General features: G+C 40.8%; 1 protein-coding gene across 6 annotated transcripts in view; it reads left to right on the forward strand.

Annotated features, from left to right (window-relative positions):
• Positions 1-18975, forward strand: part of abl2 (c-abl oncogene 2, non-receptor tyrosine kinase) — a 33473-nt gene extending 14498 nt beyond the window's left edge. The window contains exons 1-11 of one of the 6 annotated variants that reach the window (XM_014000878.1): positions 6747-7159; positions 9250-9381; positions 11668-11963; positions 12050-12322; positions 12556-12640; positions 12713-12890; positions 12983-13167; positions 13250-13402; positions 13778-13867; positions 14651-14833; positions 16865-18975. In XM_014000878.1, coding sequence (XP_013856332.1) covers positions 7087-7159; positions 9250-9381; positions 11668-11963; positions 12050-12322; positions 12556-12640; positions 12713-12890; positions 12983-13167; positions 13250-13402; positions 13778-13867; positions 14651-14833; positions 16865-18666 — 3450 coding nt within the window. In that variant the 5' untranslated portion in view covers positions 6747-7086 and the 3' untranslated portion in view covers positions 18667-18975. Of the gene's footprint in view, positions 1-6746; positions 7160-8182; positions 9039-9249; positions 9382-11667; positions 11964-12049; positions 12323-12555; positions 12641-12712; positions 12891-12982; positions 13168-13249; positions 13403-13777; positions 13868-14650; positions 14834-16864 lie in introns of those variants that run through there. The other 5 variants (XM_014000883.1, XM_014000867.1, XM_014000872.1 and 2 more) reach the window with 5 other exon arrangements.
• The last annotated feature ends 5276 nt before the right edge of the window (positions 18976-24251 follow it).

Below are 24251 nucleotides of genomic sequence, written 5' to 3' on the forward strand. Positions count from 1 at the left end.
CTGAGTTGCCGCCATGTGATTGGCTGATTAGAAATTAAGTGTTAACGAGCAGTTGGACAGGTGTACCTAATAAAGTGGCCGGTGAGTGTATACTCCTACAATTATATCTCATTTTTCAGTATGTAAGAATAGTTCAGAATATATACCGGTACTGAGCTGCTTTTGGCTTACGTTACATGGGCAGGATGAGTTTGTTGCCTGGCCAAAGTTTGCATTAATATTCTTTAGCTCATTTCCAATGCAGCCTCCTTGCTTTCCCATAAGACTGTACTTAACTCACAGGACAGGCAGATCAGATTAAAAACACTGAGTCACACAAGGTCAGACAAAGAGCAGACCACCACTGTGCTGATTCAAAGGGAGCTGGCTGCACAGACACCCTCTTGAAGTGTTGGTTCTAGAACCAGTGGCTGAAGGATATTGATGTCCCCCTCCCCACCCTACACACACAGCTTTGTCAGGGTTTTAGTGTTCTCAGTTTCTGCAGAGGGTTCAGTTGATGCGCCCACTAGATTGATTTGTGCAGTGACAGCATAAAGAAATGGTAGCAGTACCTCCGAAGGTTATTTTTATAAACTCTACAAAACAGCTGAGATCTTTAACAGATCAAGGAAATTGGGGCAGATGAGTGGATTGGAGCCACCTCTACCTAAACGGCAAGACTGTTAAAGCTGCCCGGAAGAGAAAAGAGGTTCTTTTATCGAGGATTTAACAACCTAAGCTGATTTACATCATGGATAAAATTAGATTAGAGACAAATCCACTTTTCTGTTGGCTCTGTGCTGAAAACCCACCATTCAGGATAAGTATAACCCAGAAGCGTAGCATCAGGGTATAGAAATTTCAAACACTTTTCTATTGGTAAGATTTTAAAAGATAATTTGTTTTAGTAGAGAATAAGCATGGATAAGGGAATTTCTCAAAATTGACAGCTGCCATTAACCACTAGGAGGAGCCATGGCTCACCACCTTAGGGTGGTGATGGTTCAAATTTGAGACAAAATGGGTGAGGTTTACTAATTGTTTCAGCCCTGACTTTAAATGTGATGAGGCAGATGCATGTAAAAGCAAAAAAGCGTCGTTTCTCAGATGATTTTAATCAAACATAATACTTTTCTGTGTATTGCATGCACCAATAAACTGCACCATGGTTGTAATAATGCCCCTGTGCCGCCTTCCTGATCTGAAGCCTGTTCTTTTCTAAAGCCAACTATCAAGTTTCTCTTTCCTCAAGTTTCTCGAGTTGATCAGCTTTGCTTAAACGCCACTTCAGTCTCTGATAAACCCTGGCTGTTACAATGGGCCTCAGTTCAAATCTGCCTGAGAGGAATAACATAACCATTAATTCCTAAGGCTTCTGACAAATGGGCTGTAAATGGTTTCAATGCAGTAAAGAGACATTTTCCTGATTTGAGTGTGATGACTCTTCAGTAACGCTGTAAGAACTTGTCTCTTAAGAGCAGTTTATTTTCCCAAAAGTTTTATTTTATCTTGTGAATGCATGCTCCAGTTTCTCATCTCCCCAGTTGCATCTCTTAAGCCTCTACATCTGCTACCAGGCTGCTTTTAATCTTTTTTTCCCAAAAAACTGCAGCTCTGTTTTTATTCTTTGGCCTCTGCTCTACTTCTTTTATCATTAAAGGGGTGAGGATTAATTAGAGCTGTTGGTGATTGGCTATGCAGATGGGAAAGCAATCCTCGCATCTGTTACTCTGAAGACAATGACTGTTTTAAACTTTGCTGAATGGTTTAACTAAATTATCACAGTGACTTTGTTTTTAATGTTCAATGATGTGCGTTGGGGGGAGGGGGAATCTACATTGGAGGGGCAGTGTCAGTGCCAAGCCTGTTTATCGTAGTTTGCTTCCAAGTGGACGACTGTGCTGCTGGTATTATCATTGCTGCTTATCTTGTGGGTTGCAGGCTGAAACTTGGCTGGAAATGCACTTTTTTTTTACGTGTGTACTATAAGTGCTTGCATGTAAATAATTTGCACAAGCATTTTGTTCCAGCCATGTTGGTGAATTTGTTGAACTTCTGTTGTGGATTTTCCAACTAGGGTTGGGCATAATCGTATCGTGTGCAATTAATCGTCAGAAAAACATTAATCGATTATTTTTTGGCACTTGACGATTAATACAATTAATGCCACCAAGCAGACTGACTGGATATTTCCTTGGTCAGTCCGCTCGGTGCTCCTCTCCTCTTCAAATATGACGAACATTTAAAAAGTTCTGTAATTTATTTATCTATCAACACAATTTAAAATTTATAGCCTGAAGTCTGTAATTTTGACACAATTTGGAACATATTTTTTATGAAGAACAAATCTTTCCCAATAAATTGGTCATGTGACTATGAAATAAGGGTGTCCAGGGAATCCAGGGTTTAATCGTCAAATTAATTATCAGCTAAATACCACAACTAATCATGATTTTCTTTTGCCAATATTGCCCAACCCTATATCCAACATGCTCTGCTTCTTCAGCACAATCATCTACCAGCTGAATAGTCAGTCAGAAACTCTTTAATCTGGTCTTGTGGGACTACTGTCCTCAAATGTCCTGGTTTGATGCTTGTCATTATTCAGGCAAAATACCATCCAAACCTTCTGGTTTTACATGGTTTTTAAAATTATTTAAGTTTCACTAGTTTGAGAGAGCAACACAAGCTAGAAGGCATCAACATTTCTTATTTAAATGATTTAAGTAGAGCTAAAGTCTTCCTTTTTGATTTGGTTGTTTTTTAAGAGTAAACGTAAAGCAGCTAAAGCCTACACCATAGAACGGCTTAACCACACCACAAGGAGCTTATATTCAGACAAGCAGATGTGTCCACAAGTTGTTTTGTAACACCACAGTGCAAAGAGAAAAGAAAAGCGTGGAGGTGGCGATGAGGAGAGTTTCCGTTTAGGCTTACAGTAAATGAGACATCAGGAAACACACCTTTTCTTACCTGTGGAGGAGTTTGTAACAAAAACACACCACAAGCAGACATAGTGATCCTTCTGATAAATGTCTTCTAACACTGACAATCATATTCTGACACCAGTCATCTGATATTTTACAAATGAAACTACAAGCTGCTGTGTGTAAGAACATCTCTGCAGCATTGGACGCATTTGTTTCTTTTTAAGACACGGTTTACATGATGCTGTTTTTGAGTGAAAACGAAGCATTTCTGTTGTAGTTGATTGATTGTACTCGTTAGCACAGCAGTATCTGTGGAAACGCGTTTTTATCCCCCACCAACGTAATTAACATAGGGATAATACTAATGTTTCCAGAGGTCGTTTGTGTATAATCTGGACCTAAATCATCATCATGCCACTCATCATCTACTGTCTCATAAAGAAGCACTTAGCGTAGTTGCCAGCACACCTAAAGGGAAGCACTTAAAGCCCATTATTAGCCCATAATAAGCCCTGAGAGGCACAGGACAGGGAGAGTCAGAGGTTAGAGCTTCATGCTGTTCCACTGCTCCCATCACTTTAGGCTATTTTTTGTTTGCTTCCTTGGTGACGTGTATTCTCACAGATTGCAGGCAGTACAGCCACATAAAGAATAGTTGGAGATGTAAGCAAGCAGAAAATTTGTTTTTGCATTGAAATGAACAAATGTCCTCCCGAGTCTGTCTGCTCACACTTGTGATCCAACTTTAATGAGGCAATTGTCCTTTGTGTAGTCCTCATGAACAACAGACTGGCCTCTCTGACTGTCTCTTTGTTGACTTCTTACAGTCCACATGAATAGCTCCCAATGTTTGTGACGAGAAAAGGGAAAATGTTTTAGTTATACATTGTTTGACCATTTATAATGATTTTTACTGGTATTTGAAAACACTTTTCATTTGCATGTCAATTTGTTTTAAACACTGCCATTTTTTGTTTGGTACCTGGTTGCATCATTTTATTTCTCAGTAATCATATATAAAACCAATATTGAGCGATTGTGTTTTTGCCCACCACCAGTGAAGTTTTGTATCAGGCGGGGTCATGTGATCCCCATATTTTTGTTTTATTGACACACAAAGCAGACTCTGCCTATGATAAAATTAAAAAGTAATCTGATTTTGTCTGTCAGCTGTTAATAAACCTAAGTACATATAAGGATAACTGACATGCGTACTAAGAGCCCAGCATTATCTAAGTTTATTTACAGATTGTTCAGAAATTATGATGGTGCAGTTGGTTTTGATCAAAACTTCAAAATAACTTTACATTCTTTTTCATGTGATATTGCAAGATGGCACGTCATGAGTATGTGTTGTAGTAGGTACTTCAGCTACTACCACATCAAATTTTAGTTCCGTGTCTGTAAATTTGACTGAGTTATAGCCATTTCCAGTTGGCTGTGGTGGGCGTCTTGAATTGAGTTGACTCCAAAAGTTAATCAAGCAGATTAACATCCAGTGGGTGTTTCCTGAAAATGTCTCATGGAAACGTTTTGGACAGTAATTCAAACTCACTGTGTAGTTCTTTGTGTTTGAACATTTAGCAGTTATGCAATTATCAAACTAGGTATACATGTAGATACCTGTTGTATCTGTAATACATGCATTTCTGGATAAAATGGTCACAGGTGGGTGTTCTGTAGGAAGGAGGTCTTTACGGCTTCCACTGCAAGTTGCATCTTTCTTTTTTGTTGTTTCCTGTTTATTCTTTTGCACAGTTTCTGATCAATTTAAATTTAGACTGGTTAATATCTGGTAATTAAGCATTTCTTAAGTTCTGATATGTTTTTTTCCTGTTTAATAACAGTTTGAACAAAGGAGGCTTTATGTGTCTGTAACTCCCACTTATTTTTTCCTGTCAGTGAGTAAGTCACAGGATCTGATCTAGCCTGTCATAGAGGCTTATGCAATGTTTTGTGTACGTGGGTCTCATCCGTAACATTGTCTGAGGGTTTTGTTCGGGCTTCCTGCAGACAGCCGGCCGTTTATCTCAGCACCACAATCACTATGTGGAAAGTTATTTCTGGATGTCATGCTGCTGTGTTTTATTCTCCTGCAGCTAAAAATACAGCCTTACCTCGCTGCTTCTGAACTTCAGTTACAATCAGTATTGTTTTTGATTAGGGTGTTTAAGTGATGTTATTGTGTTTAATACTTTGGCGCAAGTTGGTTATTTGTTGGATTGGCAGTTTTATAGATTCTCTGAAGCACAAACATTCAGACAGCTGCAGGATTAGCCTGAGGAAGTCGCGTCACTGCTGATTGTGTGTATGAAATGTGTATCTGCATGTTCCGTGCGCTTTGAGAGGAGGGTCACCTCTGTCGCAGCTGTTCTAGGGATGCAAGCTTTGCATGCCCCCTCGGACTCGCAGACCCCCCGCTCCACTCTGCTCAAACACAAAGCCTTGGTTTCTTCAGGACACACATGTGCTACAGTTCACGCAGCACACACTGAGGCACCCGGGCGGGCACACGACATACCCCACGCAGACCAACTGCACCCTCAATCACTCGTCTCATCATGTTGGATTTGAGTAAAGCTGAAGGGAATGGCATCTTGCTGCTGTCAGGTGTAAGACAATTTAAATGTAATTTTAAAAAAATGGTCAGCCTTATGAAAATGTTATTTGGGCCTAATAAACCTTGAATAATTAATAATGGGGCTACTAGTTAGCCTTTTATATCTGTGACTGTTTTTTAGATTCTTAAGATTTAAACTTTTTTTATTACGTATAATTTTATTAGATTTTAGGTTTTAATAACAAATACATACACCACCTTTTAATAACAAATACATACACCACCTTCAAAAAGAAACCCCATAGAAGATGGACAAAACAAACAGGTGCATATACTAAATGAAAAGAAAAAGTGCACATTGCTAAAGTTTATCCATCAAATTAATGACTTGTTTACCAACTTTTATAAAATATTCTTACTTGGTTAAACAAGAAAAACCTCGTTTTCTCCAAGCGGACCACATTTCCAAATTCCCTCAGCCACGTTTAAAAAGTATGGAGTTTTATTAGACTTCCAAAATAAAAGCTTGATCTTTCTGGCCGCTAATGTAACCGACAAAGTCTGCTCTTTTTTATTGTCCTCGCCCAACCCGGTTCAGTGACCCCAAATAATGCTGTGAGGGGGGTATGTGAGATATCCCTACCAATTACTTTAGTTTAAAAAATGGCATTCAGTTGGCATTGAAAGAAAAGACGAGCTAGGATTCCTTGATCCCTGGAAAACTTGACACAGAGAGATAAAACATCCTTATGTTGTTCCCAATTTAGTGGGGGAATAGTGTAACTTTAAATGGAATCACATTATATCTATATTTATAAAACTACAGTATATCTTAATACATTTCTGCCAAAGATCATCAGTAATTTCCACCTCCAATTCTACCTACCAGATTGAGACTTTTTAACTAATATTCATGGCCTAATCTCTATCATTAAAACATTCCTGAGAGATGGATGTGATATGTAGCTGTGTAACAGGAGCAGCTCTGACAGTTGGTTTGGCACGGCTGCAGCAGTCGCATTCAAGCTCCCTCACACACATTTATGAACGCCCCCCACCCCTCTTTACACACAGAAAAAAGTGTGGGTTAATAGGACCTCTCCCCCTCGAGGAAAACCATCTGCTGTTGGCCACAGCATCGGTTTAGTCCCTATGCACTCCCACACCATACATACGCACACATTCATCACATTCAGCTCAACTTTCCTTTATGTTGTATTCCCCAAGCTCTGTGCATGCCCCCCCCCCCCCCCACCAACCACATGTGTTTTTGTGCCCTCCCATTACCGATTTTTGCCATTACTGTGAGTGCTTTAGACTTCAGAGACCATAGGACGTCTGTTCTCCACGTGGACTTGGAAGTCTGATCCCTCTCAGGCCACATCAAAGCTAGAAGGAAGTTTTCAGCAGGAGGCTGAGAGTCACTGCAGTAATGTCAGACTTTCAGGCAACTTAGCTTGAATTTTTATTTGTTTTTTTCCTCGGGATGTGTCATTTTGGCCTTCTTACTTTGTCAGGAAGTTTTTGGTTTTTGTTGTCGGAGGCATTTAGGATCAAGAAAACTGGTATTTCTCTTCATACCAGAAGTGGTAGCTGAGCAGACGGAAGCAGAAGATGTACTGGGAATTGTGGTTGAGCCAGGTCACAGCCAGTGCTGCGTTGCAGTGTATGCTGCTTCAGAACAAAGGTGGGCTTTTTTTTCTGTAGATTATCAAACTTGTTTAGAATAAGAAAGACCTCACTTGGAATTCAACAACATATGAGGTTTTTGTATTACTTAATTGTGTAGTTCACACTTTGGAAAATGTGTGCTTGACACATAAAGACAAATAATACAAAAAATAGAAACCTATGCCACTTCTGTAAGGAAATAAAAGCATTGGCACAAGTGTAGTATGTTGCTTTAGATAAATCTTCTGTGCATTGCTTACAAGTTGCCAATAATGCAGCAGCTTGTCTTTTAACAAATACTAAAAACATGAACACATGTTTCTGGTTCTAGCTTCTCTCCATTGACTTCCTGTTCATTTTAGGATAGATTTAAGACTTTACTGCTTAATTTTATAGTTCTTAAAGGTCTTAGCCCATCATACATGTGTGATCTCACTTCAGTCAGAGCACTTCGCTCATCCAATCAGTTTAAATGTTCCTAGATCCAAACTAAAACTCAGACGTGATCAGGCTTTTGCAGTTCCTGCTCCAAACCTGTGGAAAGTTTACCTTTCTGTGTGCACACCACTGAGCTTATCAAGTCTTTTAAAGTTATGCTTAAGACCCATCTTTACTCTTTGGTTTTTTTGATTCTGGTAAAGTTTGAGATTCTTCTAGACCTGATGTTTCTAAGTTGTACATCTGTTTTATGTGACTTATTTTTGGGCATTTCTGTGTTTCTTTGTTGCTTTTATTGGTTCATTTGGCTGAATAGTGAAGCACTTTGGTCAGTTTCTGTTGTTTATGTGCTATATAAATAAATTGACATTGGCAACTTATTTTACTGTGGTAGGTTTCACTTGATCAACTTGTCTGAGAATGAATTGAACAATTTCACATAATTTACCACATTGACTAACATTTAACAATTTATGTTCTCAACTCGTTAAAACAAACGTATTTTCTATAAAATTATTTTTATTTTTCTAACATTTTTTTATTTTACATTTGTTTTTAACCAAAACTGTAAATATTCAGTTAAAGTTGCTGAAACATAAAATTGCTTCATTGTTGTTTAAGTTAAAAATAACGTGACAGAACTGCAGGAACTTGTGGCAAATATGTTTGGGTTTAAAACATTTATCTGATTGTCGTAGCATTAATGGTATTAGATGTAGCAAACCAAAGAAAACATTTGGGTTCTAGCCATAGTTTGGACTTTCCATTGCTTGGGTTTAGAAAGTACCACTTTCAGAACATCTACCGGTATGTTGTTTAAGTTGGCTTGATGCTTTGAATTGCTTTGAAATTTGTATTTTAAACAAGGATGTTATGATTTAGATTGTTTTCTTATTTTTTTTAATAGTATGTAAAAAAGACTTGGCCTATTGCTGAGAACAAACCTCATCTTCTGGGTTGTTGGTCGTGGTTTTCAACAGATTGTAATGCTACATTGCAGCATTTCTATGGGCCTGCAGTTGCTTGTATCATAGTTCTGCTTCTCCATTCCATTACAACCCTCCTCTAGTCATTCAGCAGCTGTCCAGGCATGCAGCTGCTACTGCGTGTACGACTTAGCTACGCATGTAGTAACTAATCATTGTGTTCAGTGGGTGTGTGTCTTTTAACGCCCTCTGTTCATTTCTCCCATCCCATTTGCTCATTGCTCCACCTTATTTTGTTAGAAACATTCACAAAAAAAAAAAGTCTCACCTTAGATATTAATGCAGCACAGGCTGGACACCAGTCTTCTGTGTGCGGCTGGTGATAACAGTGCTGTTTCCAGAGCAGATTAGGTGAAGTAATGCTTTTGAGGTGCTTGCAGGCAAGCAGCAGCTTTGAGGATGAATGGGCAGCTCGGAGCACTCTTCAGCTCCGCACAGGGTTCAGGCGGGAGACCCAGCCTGGACAGACAGGTAGATTGTCTGTGGGGTTACATTTTTAGGTACTAGGTTGCTTTTGGCATTTGGTTGGAAAAACTTTCAACCCTGTTTTTTTATTTTTTATTTTTGTTTGTTTTCACCTTTAGTGTGCGTTTACAACTGCAGCCACAACAGTGGATCATGGCTCCTCTGTTCACCTTTGACCTGTGTTGTTTGCTGACTCGCTATTTCTCCTTTCTCCCAGAAGCTCTGACAGAGGCAGTGCGCTGGAGCTCGAAGGAGAACCTACTGGGGGCAGCTGAGAGTGACCCCAACCTCTTCGTTGCACTTTACGACTTTGTGGCTAGTGGAGACAACACACTCAGCATCACCAAAGGTAAAAAAAGAGAAACAATTTAGTTACTTTGGTTTCGAGTTTTTTTTTATAAATATGTCTTAGATTTTATGTCATAAGCTGAAACTTAACTTTTTTTGCTCTACTGCATTTTTTCTGTTGTGTATACTTGTTGCTTAGCAGCATAGCTCACCTCCTCTTTGTGATGGCTTATTTCCATTTCAACCCCACCTTGAAAAGAAACAATTATTAACAGAACAGAGGGCAGAGTCATCAGTAACATATTTCAGGTGGAGGTAGTGATTGGCACATCGGCATCTCTCACACTTGCTGCTCCCGAGGTGAAGCTTAGTTAATCCAGTGGAATGTTGCGTGCCAGTAGGGTTTTCCTCGTTACGTAAGCAGGTAACAAACCCAACAAACCACTTTTAGTTCTTTGACATCATATATGAGGTTCAGTTTTGGAGGTGAAACGGGTGCAGTCTGTACAACTGGAAAAACTGGTCATTTTTGGTGTTCTCGCACCTCATAAACACACTTCTTCCCCGGCTCAGACCTCTTTCCTCTCATTTAGCAGCACTCGAAACAAGTTGCTATCAGAGCGGCTTGTGTCTCCAGTGTTCAACGTGGCACTGTTTTAATTCAACGTTTTAAGACTTCCATGGCAGCTGCCTGAAATGGAAATGATGTTCGAACGCTGAGTCATTGAGTAAATCTGAGATTTCTTCCCACATGCGAGCGCACATGTGCTTTCAGGCCTCTCCGCTCGTTTCCTGTCCGCCCCACCGTTCCCTCGTCACGTGAAAAGAAACCCGCCGCCTCAGATGCCGAATTCATCCAAAATCAGTTCACCTATAATAATAACAGATGGATAGGAGGAGGACAGAGCAGGAGCACGTCTGCAGCTCGTCATGGCCTCTTCTTCACAGGCTAGACTAAGCTGAGCCAGACCCGAGCTCTCCATGCGCAGCGTGAAGACAGGAGGCAGTCAGTGTTTCCAGTCCCTCTGAAGCTAGTCAAAGAGTGGACTGGTGGGTTGAAAGGCTGGATGTGGTTAATCATCTGTTTATTCTTTGATTGTTTCAAGAGCTAAAACTGCAGTTCCAGTTGTCTAGCCTAGCCGCTATATCAGTTTTTTTTTTTTTTGTAAAGTGTTTATTTAATTGAAACCCTGCTCAGCATCACACCAAAAGTTTTTTATTAAAAAAATTTTCAATTTTAGAAATTTTGCAACAAACAAAAACCAAAGGTTCGATGTGCGAAATTATAAATCTCTCTGCCCTTTTTTCTCCTTCTAATCATTTTGTTTTCATCTTATCCTGCATCCAGCTGGCAGGACTAATCCCTGCCCCATTCTTTCAGCACATCAGCCATCTCTACTTCTCAATGCTTCCCGCATCGATGTCAGAGACAGACAACAGACTGTCTCTACATGCCTGGCTTTGCCTAGCCCTTTATAGCAGAAATGTTTTTTAACTACCTCTATCATTGTTGCGGGCTTTGATTTCACCAAAAGGCACGGAACATCCACTGCGACTCCTGCTTTTATGGGACTTGTTTTTTTTAAATAGCATTATAAATGATCACTGAGAAACTATCATTATTGAGAAAATTATATCAATTATTCAATAATGTTAAACCAACATTCTGTTTTAGCTCGTAGTCTGTCACAATAGCAAATTTTGCTGGTTGATAAATTGTCTCAAATGATTGAGATAAACAGAAATATCTTTGGGAGACCATTTAAAACTAAAATGATACATACACCCACATTGCTTACGGAAGTTTACAATATTTAAAATTTACGTACATAAAAAGAAAAGTTACGAAGTGACATAGACCGGAGTTTGTGAAAATTACACAAAACCATTTCTGAAGCGGTTATATTCCTATGTTTTAAAAAAAAAGAAACAACTGTTTGAACACAAGCTTTGGCACGGTACCCTGAAAGCATCCTGAGGCGTCACCAGCTGAAAGAAGACGTCAGAAAACTGAAGACGCTCCTCTAGCTAAATGCTGCAGAGGTTACGAGACCATGCTCCTGGCAAATACCTGCCGTGAGAGTTCAATCCTCCCTACCCTGAGGGAAAAGAGGGAGACAAATGAAATGAAGTTATCAACCTTATTTTAATTTATCCTGAGATTGATTTATTGCTTATCGCGACAGGCCTGCTCATATTTAACTTTTTACTTCTCAAAATAAACTTGTCTGAATTGCTTGTTATTGTCAAACACTAGTCTTTTTATTGGAAGTTGGTTTAATCAAAGCCAGTGATCGTGTCACTGCACTGGATCTTTTCAGACCCTTATCCCACCTTGTGTTTCCAGGTGAGAAGCTGCGTGTGCTGGGCTACAACCAGAATGGCGAGTGGAGTGAAGTGCGGTCTAAAAACGGTCAGGGTTGGGTTCCCTCCAACTACATCACACCAGTAAACAGCCTGGAGAAGCACAGCTGGTACCATGGGCCTGTGTCCCGCAGTGCCGCAGAGTACCTGCTGTCCTCCCTCATCAACGGTAGCTTCCTGGTCAGGGAGAGCGAAAGCAGCCCCGGGCAGCTGTCCATATCTCTGCGCTACGAGGGCAGGGTGTACCACTACAGGATCAACACAGCCACTGATGGGAAGGTAGTCTGGCCGAATAAAGTGCCTTTTTTTCCTGTCATTTGGTATCGAGCTGCAACCTGTGTTTTATCCTGTGTCTTTTCGCTCAGGTGTACGTGACATCTGAAAGCCGATTTGCAACCCTCGCCGAGCTGGTCCACCACCACTCCACCGTACCCGACGGCCTGGTCACCACTCTGCACTACCCCGCACCCAAATGCAACAAACCCACCGTGTACGGTGTGTCGCCCATCCACGATAAATGGGAGATGGAACGCACAGACATCACTATGAAGCACAAGCTTGGAGGAGGCCAGTATGGGGAGGTGTATGTTGGCGTTTGGAAGAAGTACAACCTGACAGTGGCAGTCAAAACACTCAAGGTTTGAATTTCTGTCACTACAGACCCATTTAGGTTTTTATGGAATACATTTTAACTGAACTGGAACTTCCTGTAATCACTGAAGTAGCAGCAAATAATTCAATATGGATATGAATGTTTATAGAGCACCATCTGCAGGTGGTAGTTAAAATTACACATCATGTCTTATTCTGTTTCACACTATTGAGAATGAGTTTCCTAACTTTTTTTGTTTGTTTGTTTCTGTGATGCCAGGAGGACACTATGGAAGTTGAGGAGTTTCTGAAAGAGGCAGCTGTCATGAAAGAGATTAAACATCCAAACCTCGTTCAGCTTCTTGGTCAGTATTGACTAAAGTGTGCGTACTCTTGTTGTTTTTGCGTTTGTTTTCACCGTGTTTTCACTCCCACAGGTGTGTGTACGTTGGAGCCTCCTTTCTACATTGTGACAGAGTACATGCCACATGGCAACCTGCTGGATTACCTGAGAGATTGTGAAAAGTCGGAGGTGAATGCTGTGGCGCTGCTCTACATGGCCACGCAGATCTCTTCTGCCATGGAGTACCTGGAGAAGAAGAACTTCATACATAGGTAAAATCAGAGTGTGTGTTTTTCTACAGGTGCGTGTTTAAATGCTTCCTCTTAATTTTTAAAACAACTATTCTCCCCCATTGTTTTTGCAGAGATCTCGCTGCGAGGAATTGCCTGGTCGGGGAGAATCATGTGGTTAAAGTAGCAGACTTTGGTCTAAGCAGGCTGATGACTGGTGACACTTACACTGCTCATGCTGGAGCGAAGTTCCCCATCAAATGGACCGCACCGGAGAGCCTCGCGTACAACACCTTCTCCATCAAGTCTGACGTCTGGGGTGAGTAAAACATCTCTGTGGAGTCCTATTTAATATTTAACAATTATTTCCAGTGTGCTCATGTTGTTGTTCTTCCCTGCAGCTTTCGGGGTTCTGCTTTGGGAGATTGCCACCTATGGGATGTCTCCATACCCAGGCATTGATTTGTCTCAGGTCTACGATCTTCTTGAAAAAGGCTATCGCATGGAGCAGCCAGAGGGATGCCCACCCAAAGTTTATGAACTCATGAGGGCATGTGAGTTCCTTCTATCTCACCTAACTTTTATTTGTTCAGAATGCGGATTTGATAACATCAGCAAGGCTGGATATTGAGAAGAATTTATTCAGTCAGCTCCTCAGTGCAAAGTCTACATAAAGTCCCATTGAGGCAGATTTGATGAAGAGGGGTAGACATGTCTGCGTGGATAAATTAGTTTTTTTAGGAGTCAGTAAAGTGCAGCAGATTTAAGAACTGAACCACTGAGTTGGTTGCATTTCTTGTTTCCTGCCCATCATGTTAGTGTCATCACCTACCTGAAACTGAGTGCTCCCAGTGTTTGAACACATCTACAGCTACATTACATTGTTCTCCTTTCTTCTACGAAAATGTATTTTTGTGTCTTTCTACCAGGCTGGCAGTGGAGCCCTTTGGATCGACCTTCATTTGCAGAAACACACCAAGCCTTTGAGACCATGTTTCATGATTCTAGCATATCCGAAGGTAGCTTTTTGTCAGTTGCCAGTCTGTTCTCAAATGTTCACTGTTGAGATCACTTTTTTTCTTTGTTTTTTCCTACGTTTTTCGGCACGTATCTCATTCCGCAATTTTTGTTTCAACAAATTATACATGAAAACATTCGGCTCCATTAGGACATTCCAGCTATGGCAATTTGTACTTTCTGAGATATTTGGCTTTATCTGCCATGTTTTTCAAATTGAACATCAATGTCTTCAGCATATTTAAAATCCTTTAAAATGTTTAAGTCTTTTACTGTAATTTTTACCTTTTGTTGTAGTTCTGCTTTTTTTAACACCTTTGTTCTAATTTCAGCTTCCTTTGGGTTCGATGTTGCTAATTTTAGCTCTTTTTTTTCTGCTTTTTTGCTGTGATTCTGACCTCTGCTTTTCTTCTGCTAATTTAAACTTTTTTGTGTTTCTTTTGGCTTTTTTATGCTTTTATGCTGCTTTTAACTGCTTTTTGCAAACTTCAGCTTTTTTCTGTGTTTTTAGCTAATTAGAGCTTTTTTTCAGCTAAATTCAGCTGTTTTTTGTCTGCTAATTTCATCTATTTAATCTACTTTTTTAAAGCTATTTTTAGGCTAGTTTTGCCGTTTTTAGATATTCAACAAAAATCTTGTAGCATTAAGCATTAAACTAAACTTTAAAAGCAGACTTGATGGGTTTTAGATCAAACGTAATGTAAAAAATATAAGCTGCATGAATGATATTGGATCTGAGCACTGGCTTCCTGTCAGTAAACTATTTTCTTCTTTACAATTTGCAGAGGTTGCAGAGGAGCTCTGTAAAACGGCTTCTTCTGGTCACTGCGGATCAGTGCAATCTTTCAGTCACGACACGCCCCTGTTGCCTTCCAAATCCCGCCCACTCCCCAAGCACACAGAAAACAAGGAGAACATAGAGGGCGGACTGGACGGGCACTGCGACCACGGCGCACACAGTCACTCAGGTACTGCCAGGCACCTCACTATTGACCGGTCGGGTACACCGCTTTATGGTTCTGCAGGTACGCCAGAGGACAACAACACGCAGAGTTACCTGCAGCGGCGCCAAGCTCGACGTCTGAAAAGAAGGGCTGTCATCTTCCTCAACAACTGAGAACCAGAATCTGTGTTTTCTTTCCACACAACCTGAAAGAATGTTCCAACACATAAAAACACATTAGATTGAAATCGCCTTTTCATCAATAGTGAAACTTACAGTATGTCCATTTAAGTCAACATTACTAGGAAATAACAGAAATTCAAATCTTAACATAAAAAGTGAACATGTATTTGACAAATATATAAATAATCAACAATAAAAATAAACTGCAGAAATGCTAAAGTGTGTTTCCATTCTTACCATCATTATTCTGCTCTAGACAATAAGTTACAATAAAACCATCTGTGGTATCCAGCATCTTAAATCACAGCTTACAAAAAAAAAAAACAGAGTGAGTCAAAAGTCTCAGGACACACTTTTATTTCAGAAAGAAAAGGGAAAATGAAACCTCTGAATGCCCCAACAAGAGGGGTCCAAAATATAGCTGCCATATTGAATTAAGGGCAAGTTTTTCCAAACTCCATTATTTGCTGGTGTATTTGGATTATTCATTTCCCCCTTTTCTTTCTTTTGAGTCTTTTGACTCACCCTCTAGATAATGTTTTTATTTATTTTTTAAACAATTTGTATTATATTGTAAGCAAAACATATGCATTTTAATATGTAAGTTATGGCTTATTTTTTTAAAGATTTTTGGTTTTATTTATTTGTGTAACATTTAATGTATTTGTCAGTTGTGTGTAAACTTGGTATATTTTGTTTTTTTCCTTTTATCTCTTTGTAACTGTGGCAACTTTGTTCAGATTTTAAGTTTTGAGCAGTTTTCACCAATAAAAAAAAAGGTTTTTGGTCCTGAATTTATAAACCTAATAAAAGTGACATCAAGCATTGAAAGCAGACACCAACATTTTTTCATCCCCAACAATTTTAAGATCTTTGTATGATTGTACTTCAAACCCATATTGAGTATAATCTGTAAATAAAAATAAGGATTATATGCACATAACTTTATAAACTAAGTGAAAAGTAAAAGAACATTGAGGTGCTTTGTTTCCTGCTACATGTAATGTTACGTTTAAATATATAAAGTTATTTATGTGTCTTCACAATATTTCTGCCTCATTTCCTGCTTAACAAAGTTGTAATTAACTTTGTATTCCTAAAAAAAAAAAAATCAGGTTTACTTTGTGTCTCTAATTGGGGTGCACCGAGTTTTCTGATCTTTAAAAAGTCACCTGCCAATTCTGATTTTTTTTTTTTTGAATAGCTGAAACTGTCAGGTGTTATAAGGTCACAATACACCTTCAATATTTCAGTCTTATTTTATATAAAAACATTGCATTCACTGCATGTGTGCTTTTATAACCTGAGGGCGTTATTCATTCATTCATTCATTGAACAATATCCTTGAAATAATACAAGCTCTCAGCACAGTAAAAGGGGACAGTGGCTGATTTTCAGACCTTTCCGGATTGTTTCCACCGATCTTATATCAGATGATCTCCCAGAATTGAGGAAATCTGGGCTGATTTCTTGGTGCACCTCTAGTCTCTAGAAGACCTATGCATCCTTTCACTTTTTGTTGTGTAATCACTTGACACCTAAATCTTGCTTAAATGTCTCATCTTTCATAAGCGCAACTCATAAATTATAAATTATGTATTCAGATTACTGGCATGAGCTCAAACTTTCCATTCAGTCTCCTGAAATGTTTTTTCTTTGAGCCCCAAAGGAGCAATGCACAGCTTTTCTAACGAGAATAGTTCATCCTCTTACAATAACATGCAACAGTCTGAGTGATGTTAATGTACTGATGCGAGTGTATTAAGTAACAAGTATTTTCCATTTCCTGTTATAATGAAAAAGATGGGAAGTGCTCCTGCTGAGGTCAGTTTTGTAATTATAATCTGCTTGTTCTTTGTTTCTTTCTGTTCAGGCTGGGCTTCGACTTTTTTCGGGGGCGACGGCCGATCGGGGAGCTCCCCGGCTCTGCCCCGAAAACAGCAGCCGAGAGATAAATCTCCCGGCAGCCTTTTAGAGGACGCACAAAATATTGGCACATTCACACGGGACAGAAAGGCCGGCTTCTTCAGCTCTTTCATGAGGAAGAAGTCCTCCTCCTCCTCCTCTTCCTCTTCCCAACTCCAACAGAGCCTTCCGACGCCACCCAAGAGGAGCAGCTCCTTCCGGGAGATGGAGACGCAGCCTCACAAGAAATACGAGCCCACGGCTGATTTCAGCGCGCCTCCTCCCCTGCCCCAGTCTGACAGTTTAGGGGGCTTCTCTCCCTCTCCTCCTCCCTCTCACGGGGAACCCGCCCAGACTCAATCTCGCTGTTGCGGAGCTGCCTTTGGACAGAAACCTTCGGGCGGGGTTCTTGGTCCTCAGATATCGAGCGGCAGCAGTTGGAGTGGACTGGCTGGGTTTTTCACTCCCAGACTCATCAAAAAAACCCTGGGGCTACGGACCGGAAAGACGGCCTCCTCGGAGGAAGGTGGTGGCGTGGTTGGAGGACCAAAACCTTTCCCCAGGTCCAATTCTACCTCCTCCATGTCTTCTGGGTTGCCAGACTTGGAGCGCATCTCTCTGACTTTGCCTAGAAACCGCAGCGCTAAGCCGCCTCTGGAAAGAACTGCCTCCACCACTTCTCAGCCAGAGAACGGCACGGCGCGGCCCTCGGAAGCCCTGTTGAGGCGGATGGACGAGGGCACCGCACAAATCAGGGAGAGGCCAAAAGCTAAGCTGCTGCCCCGGAGCGCCGCTGTAGGGGCGCGCGCCCCGGGAGTCGGAGGGGAGGCGGGAGAATCGGACGGTCTGTCGCGGGTCAGGGAAGCCAGAGAGGAGGGCGCGGGGCCGGACAAGCAGCAGCAGGGCTGGTCGTCTCCCTCCAAGAACCCGAGTCTGCCGTCGACCCCGGCGGGCGCGCCCACGCACAACCACAAAGTTCCGGTCCTGATCTCCCCCGCGCCGAAGCACAGCCCGGCCGACGTGCACTTGGTCGGACTGGACTCTCAGGGGAACCGCTTCAAGCTGCTGTCCGAGCACCAAGGCGAGCGGGACAGGCCGCGGCTCGTCAAGCCCAAGTGCGCCCCCCCGCCGCCGCCCGCCCCGCGCGGCCCGCAGCAGTCCCGCAGCGCCGACGGAGAGGAGCCAGTCGGCACGCCGCCCCTCGAGATAAACGGAGACACGCTGAAAGCTCACAGGTCCGGGCGAGCGTCGGGAGGAGCGACGACGGGTAGACCATCAGTACCACCACCACAAGTGCCTCCTCCTGCATCCTCCTCCTCCACCTGCCCCGCCAGCACCAACACAACTCCCACCAAAATGGCCAACGGAGCCTCGCACGGCGCACCGTCCGCCGGTACCAAAGTGGCGCTTCGGCGAACCCGGCAACAGATGGAGAGGGTGTCCCTGGAGCGGGTCAGCCGCGAGGCCCTGCTGGAGTGCGCCGAGGGCCTGAGCAGCGTGCTGTACGCCAGCTCCGAGAGCCCCTCCAGCAGCCAGGTGTTGGACGCCGGCCACCAGCTGCTCGACTACTGCTCAGGTTACGTGGACTGCATCCCTCAGACGAGGAACAAATTTGCCTTTCGAGAGGCGGTGGGCAAGCTGGAGCTGAGCCTGCAGGAACTGAGGGCCTCATCTTCTGGAGGCGGCGGGCCGAGCGGAGTCGGAACCAACACTGTGCTGGAAAACCTCCACAACTGTATTAAAGAGATTAGTGACGTGGTGCAGAGGTAGCCACTGTGATAACACCAATGAACTCTACAATTCAAATCACTTCTTTTCCAACTTCGTTACGTTTTTGGTTCTGTCAACAGCTCTTTTGGAGGAGAAAATGAGACAAATCTCTGAAAGTACCTCAGAAATCACTACGAAATGTAACACTTTTATTGTTTACAAAAAACCTTGTTTCATAAAAATGCCAGTGTGGACACTAACAACTGTACATAGTGAGAAATGTTACACAAAACGAAATGTGGTTCAAGTCACAACATGCAATGTTTCGCTACAACTTTCCATTTATGAAAAGCCTCTTTGTTAACTGAATGTGGAGTGTTATCGGCTGTGTGTTGTTCAGCCCAGAAAGTAGGTTCAGCTCACTGTGTGTGTCTGTCTCACTCTGAGGACAGAGGACGGTGGCTGTCTTTAACTCATTGTTTCACAAGAATGTGACTCAGCAGCTGGATGTATTGTTTCACAGTGGAGCGCTGTGCTTCATTTCTGGGGAAATTCAAGTGACCATAAGCCATTTTTTAAAGCCATTGTAATGTAAATGTGCGAACGCAACATCGGGATTCATTATGATTTAAGGTTCAGGGTCTCAAATGGAAATATTCAGTTTACAGATTTTTTTTAAGTTTCTTTGTTTTTATGGTGTGATTATGAATCTCATAATTGTTAAGCCTGTGACATTTCCAGACATCCAGCCAAAGGTTTAGAAAGATTGAAGGGAGTTTTCACATTAAGCTCACACAGTTGTACCCAACACAGACTTCTCAGACCTAGAAAGGTTTTTGACAAATGACTGAATGCCTTCTTTGTCATTTCTGTTGTGAATCCAGTGTTTCCCCCTAGAGTATTGGCCTTCGGAGGGCGGGGGGCTTTTGAGCGCAGAATGATGATCAGCAGCCGAAGCATTACTAGTATTTATTAAAAGAGAAGAGAGTGCAGTTTAAAAAAAAACTTGTAGAACATGAGAAAATCAAAAATTTAATTTGCTTTAGTTGAATCTTATATATCTCTCTAGGTATGCACCGATGTAAAAAAAATTTCAGCCGATATCGATACCCGATATTAATATTGCTTTTCTGGCCGATAACCAATATTTACTGATATTACACAAACACACAAATTATATATATAAATATATATACACACACAAACACGGGTTTTTTTGTTTGTTTTTTAACTAAAAAACAGACTGCTGACATGGCTCTCTGCTTCACTTAGATAAGATAAAACTTTATTGATCCCACAGTGGAGAAATTTGCACATTACACTGTGCACACGGCGCATCCAGTTATTCTTGGCTGTGCAGCGTCACTATCACTCTCATGAATCATCCCCACTCCTGAAACAGAAACACAAATGACAAGCGAGAAAACAAAATCAGACCTTTATATCAGCACGGTTTTACTTATCGGACAGATGCCGATTTACTAAAAAATGTCCATCAGCCAATACTGATGTTTAATTTATTGTGCCTCCCTATACCTCTCAAATAAATAACAAAAAAAAAAAAACGAATACGATTAGTCATAAACCAATTTCATATATCAGGAATGTAAGTTTGGTGAAACCGATTATATGTAAAAATGGCCTGCCATACAGTTGAGCTTCCACACGCTTAATCTGTTGTGCTCCCAGAGCAGACGCCAATTAAATTAGCAAGATGGAGTCAGGAGCAAGTTCTTTTCATCTCTGCAGTTAACGAGAAGAAAAAGGAAAAAAAATTGATTTTTTCTGACCCCAGTGTGAAAAACACATCTAAGGTTGTAGTGACGACAAACAACATCTCCGTTACAAAAGAATATTGAAACTCCTGGTAGTACATTAGTATTTTTAAATTTTTATTATTTTCTCTTGTAAATAATGCAACCCCTCCACTTTATGGGTGGGGGGGTGCCCTCCTTGTAGAAGAAGAGGGGAAACACTGGAATCAACAGATTTTCCCTAAATGATTGTGGTCATTGTTGCACATTGGCTTACTTTCCTGAAGAACAGGGCGATGAGTGTGAAAGCACAGAGCAGGTCAACAGTTCAGTTTAATTTAAGTGTCCTTGGCAGCGTGGACAGTGCTGGATTCCCTGTAGCCTTGTCGTGGCCCACGTGCCTCAAATTCTTCCACACAGCGAGCAAAGACACCCACTTTACACTCACCACACAAACTGCAGTAGGTCTTCAGCACACGTGGATTTATTTGATTTTAAAGAGAAACTGCTTTTGAGAATGTATGAACTTGAATTCTGAATTATTTTTGTTCAAAGCACAGACATATTTTGAGAGAGAAAGAGAGAAAATATTGAAATATTTGATTTATTTCATATCCATGGATAAAAAAAATGTATGTGTCCACAGAGTTTTTGTCTAAAGAAATGCATTTCAGGAGGTTCATCAGCCCAGGACTGAAAATGCACTTTGAATGTAAAAATTCTTAACCTTTGCTTGTTTTTAATTTCTTGCGGTGCCATATTTTCTATTTATTTTTATTTTATTTTTTAAATACTGGCCCTAATTTAAATTTTGATGAGTTCAGATAAAAGAGGTTTCTCTGTTTTTTGAGCGCACAAAGCTGTGTACAGTGCACACACACACACACTTGGGTTTTTGTTTGCTTCTCATCTTAACGTACACTGGATAAGGCCTCAAATGTCTGTTTAATGACACATATTGTAATGCTACAGAATCTGTAATTACAGCAGATCCATAGCACTTAAATAACCGTCAATGATGGGAAAATAAAAGGTCATCTTTTTATTTTTCTTCTCTTTTGTGTTGGTTGACGAACTTGTCTTTAATACACTCCTGATCAAAATCTTAAGACCAGTCAAAAAAAGTGCCAGAATTTGCACTACTGGATCTTAAGAAGGTTCTATCTAAGTAGAGCTTCACAATGTTAAAAGAAGAAATCAGTGCAAGAGACAAGAACTTTTGAGCAGGGAATTTTCTGAAAACTGCATTTACACTCAAACATGACTTTTTTCAGCTGATCAAAAGTTTAAGACCATAGCTCAAAAAACCCCGAAAACCCCCCAAAACAGAAATCAAAGTGTCAAGAAAAGGACTCAGTAATGAGTAGCTCCACCATTCTTGTTGATGACTTCAAACAATGGTTTAGGCATGCTTGATGCCAGTGTTTCCAGGAGGCTAGTGGGAACGTTGCTCCAAGTGTTGAAGATGGCTTCACGAAGGGCATCCACTGCCTGGAACTGATGTCCATTTTTGTAAACTTCCCTTGCCATCCATCCCCAAATGTTCTCAGTTGGGTTTAGATCCGGGGAACATGCAGGATGGTCCAAAAGAGTGATGTTATTCTCTTGGAAGAACTCCTTTGTCAGGCAGGCATTGTGAACTGCAGCATTGTCCTGTTGAAAAACCCAATCATCACCACACAGACGAGGGCCCTCAGTCATGAGGGATGCCCGCTGCAACATCTCCACATAGCCAGCTGCTGTTTGACGCCCCTGCACAACCTGAAGCTCCATTGTTCCATTGAAGGAAAACACACCCCAAATCATGATGGCGCCCCCACCACTGTGCCGTGTAGAAAACATCTCAGGTGGGATCTCCTTGTCATGCCAGTAACGTTGGAAGCCATCAGGACCATCAAGGTTAAATTTTTTCTCATCAGAGAAGACAACTTTCTTCCACCTTTCAATGTCCCATGTTTGGTGCACCCTTGCAAAGTCCAAATGGGCAATTTTGTGGCGTTGAAGACGTTTTTTGTTTCTGAAGCCCTTCTCTCACAGATGCCGTCTGATGGTTATTGGGCTGCAGTCAGCACCAGTAATGGCCTTAATCTGGGTAGAGGATCGTCCCGTGTCTTGACGGACAGCCAATCGGATCCTGGTGACATTTTTTGGGTCTACCACTTGACTTTTTTGTTCCATAACCCTCAGGATCATTTAAAAAATGCAAAATGACTGTCTTACTGCGTCCAACTTCAGCAGCGATGGCACGGTGTTGTTGTGTTCTTTGTTCAAGGAACAGGGACTCTTCTTCATGCAACACCACTTTATTTTCTTTTTCCACGCCCTTCTCTCTGTACAAACATTTCCTCCTCCTATATCTATCCTGTCTGCACCATGTGATCAAGAATAATATTGACATCTAGTGGTTAAAACTGATATCTACATCATCACATATCATTACAGGTGTGAGAGGCCTTGCTTATGCAGCTCAACAATCCTACCACGTTCAAAGTCAGCGAGCTTTTTTACTTTTGCCATCAGGAGGTCTTGACAGTGTAAAGACTTGACAGAAAATGACATGGAATCCAGATTTTTGCACAGCTTTTGGCTTTTAAAGACTATGGTCTTAAACTTTTGATCAGCTGAAAAATCATGTTTGAGTGTAAATGCAGTTTTCAGAAAATTCCCTGCTCAAAAGTTCTTGTCTCTTGCACTGATTTCTTCTTTTAACATTGTGAAGCTCTACTTAGAACCTTCTTAAGATCCAATAGTGCAAAGCACTTTTTTGACTGGTCTTAAGATTTTGATCAGGAGTGTAGATGTCACTGTGGATTTCAGTTTTATCATTTCTCATACTTTTTGGTGCCTTTTCATAAGACAGAGTATTTATGTTTTGTACATAATGGTAATTAAAGTGTTCATTTCAGTGTGAATTTGTAAACCGATTCATATGGAGGTTAACAGTCGGGTGCAAACTTGAAAACCAGTCGGTGCACTTTTATTAAAAGATTTGATTTTTGAATGACCATTAACACTATTAGCACAGCCACACTAAACCCAAACATTTGTTTTCACCTAAATTGAACAATAACCTGTTGTTTATTTTTTTTAGCATCACAATGAAGCAGATTCCCCCAAAAAGCCTTATCAGAAATCACAAACTGTTGCATTCAATCAGCAGTCATCTTCAAATGTCTGAACTCAAGCTGCTTTCTGTTTAATCATTCATCCTCACCATATTTGTTTTCTCTCCATCAGTGGTGTGTTTTTTTTTCTTTTGTGTGTGTCCGTGTTTTGTTCCGTCTCCCTGTTTTGGGTTCTGGAGAACATCATTATACCAAAGGCCATGGCTTCAGTTGGATGAGTGCAATGTAAACACAAACACATCGTAGTGGAATATGTGAATCTAAACAGGGATAAAAATGTCAAATGTTAACAAACATTTCTTTTTTTTATTGTACTTTTTTTTCTTATTTAAAGCTCACATATTACTGTGAAGTTCTGCTTATCAGTGTTAAGCTTATTGTAAATAATAAAGACATTGATGAATACTGTGTGTGTAAATGTTGATTTAATAAATCACTCTTTAATTTGGACTTAAATTTGGGATATGCAAACCCAGAAAAGTTCAATAAAAAAAAGAACATTTGGTTCAGTAAAAAAGTGAAAAATCAAAGGTTTGCATGTTCAAATATATAGGTGGTTTATTTGATTGGCAATAGAATGCAAGAATTTAATATTAGTTCACTCTATAATTAATAACTCACTTTTCCAGTTTATTCTGGGGTTTCGAAACAGTGGAGTCACTGCTCACAAAATGGAAAAATGTTCATCTTAGAACTGAAGAAATGTCAATGTGCAACAGATTATGAAAATAATTCAAGATATTGTATTATTCATGTAATCAGTTAA

The sequence above is a fragment of the Austrofundulus limnaeus genome, unplaced genomic scaffold (genome assembly GCF_001266775.1).
Source record: "Austrofundulus limnaeus strain Quisiro unplaced genomic scaffold, Austrofundulus_limnaeus-1.0 Scaffold8, whole genome shotgun sequence".
NCBI classification, from domain to species: Eukaryota; Metazoa; Chordata; class Actinopteri; order Cyprinodontiformes; family Rivulidae; genus Austrofundulus; species Austrofundulus limnaeus.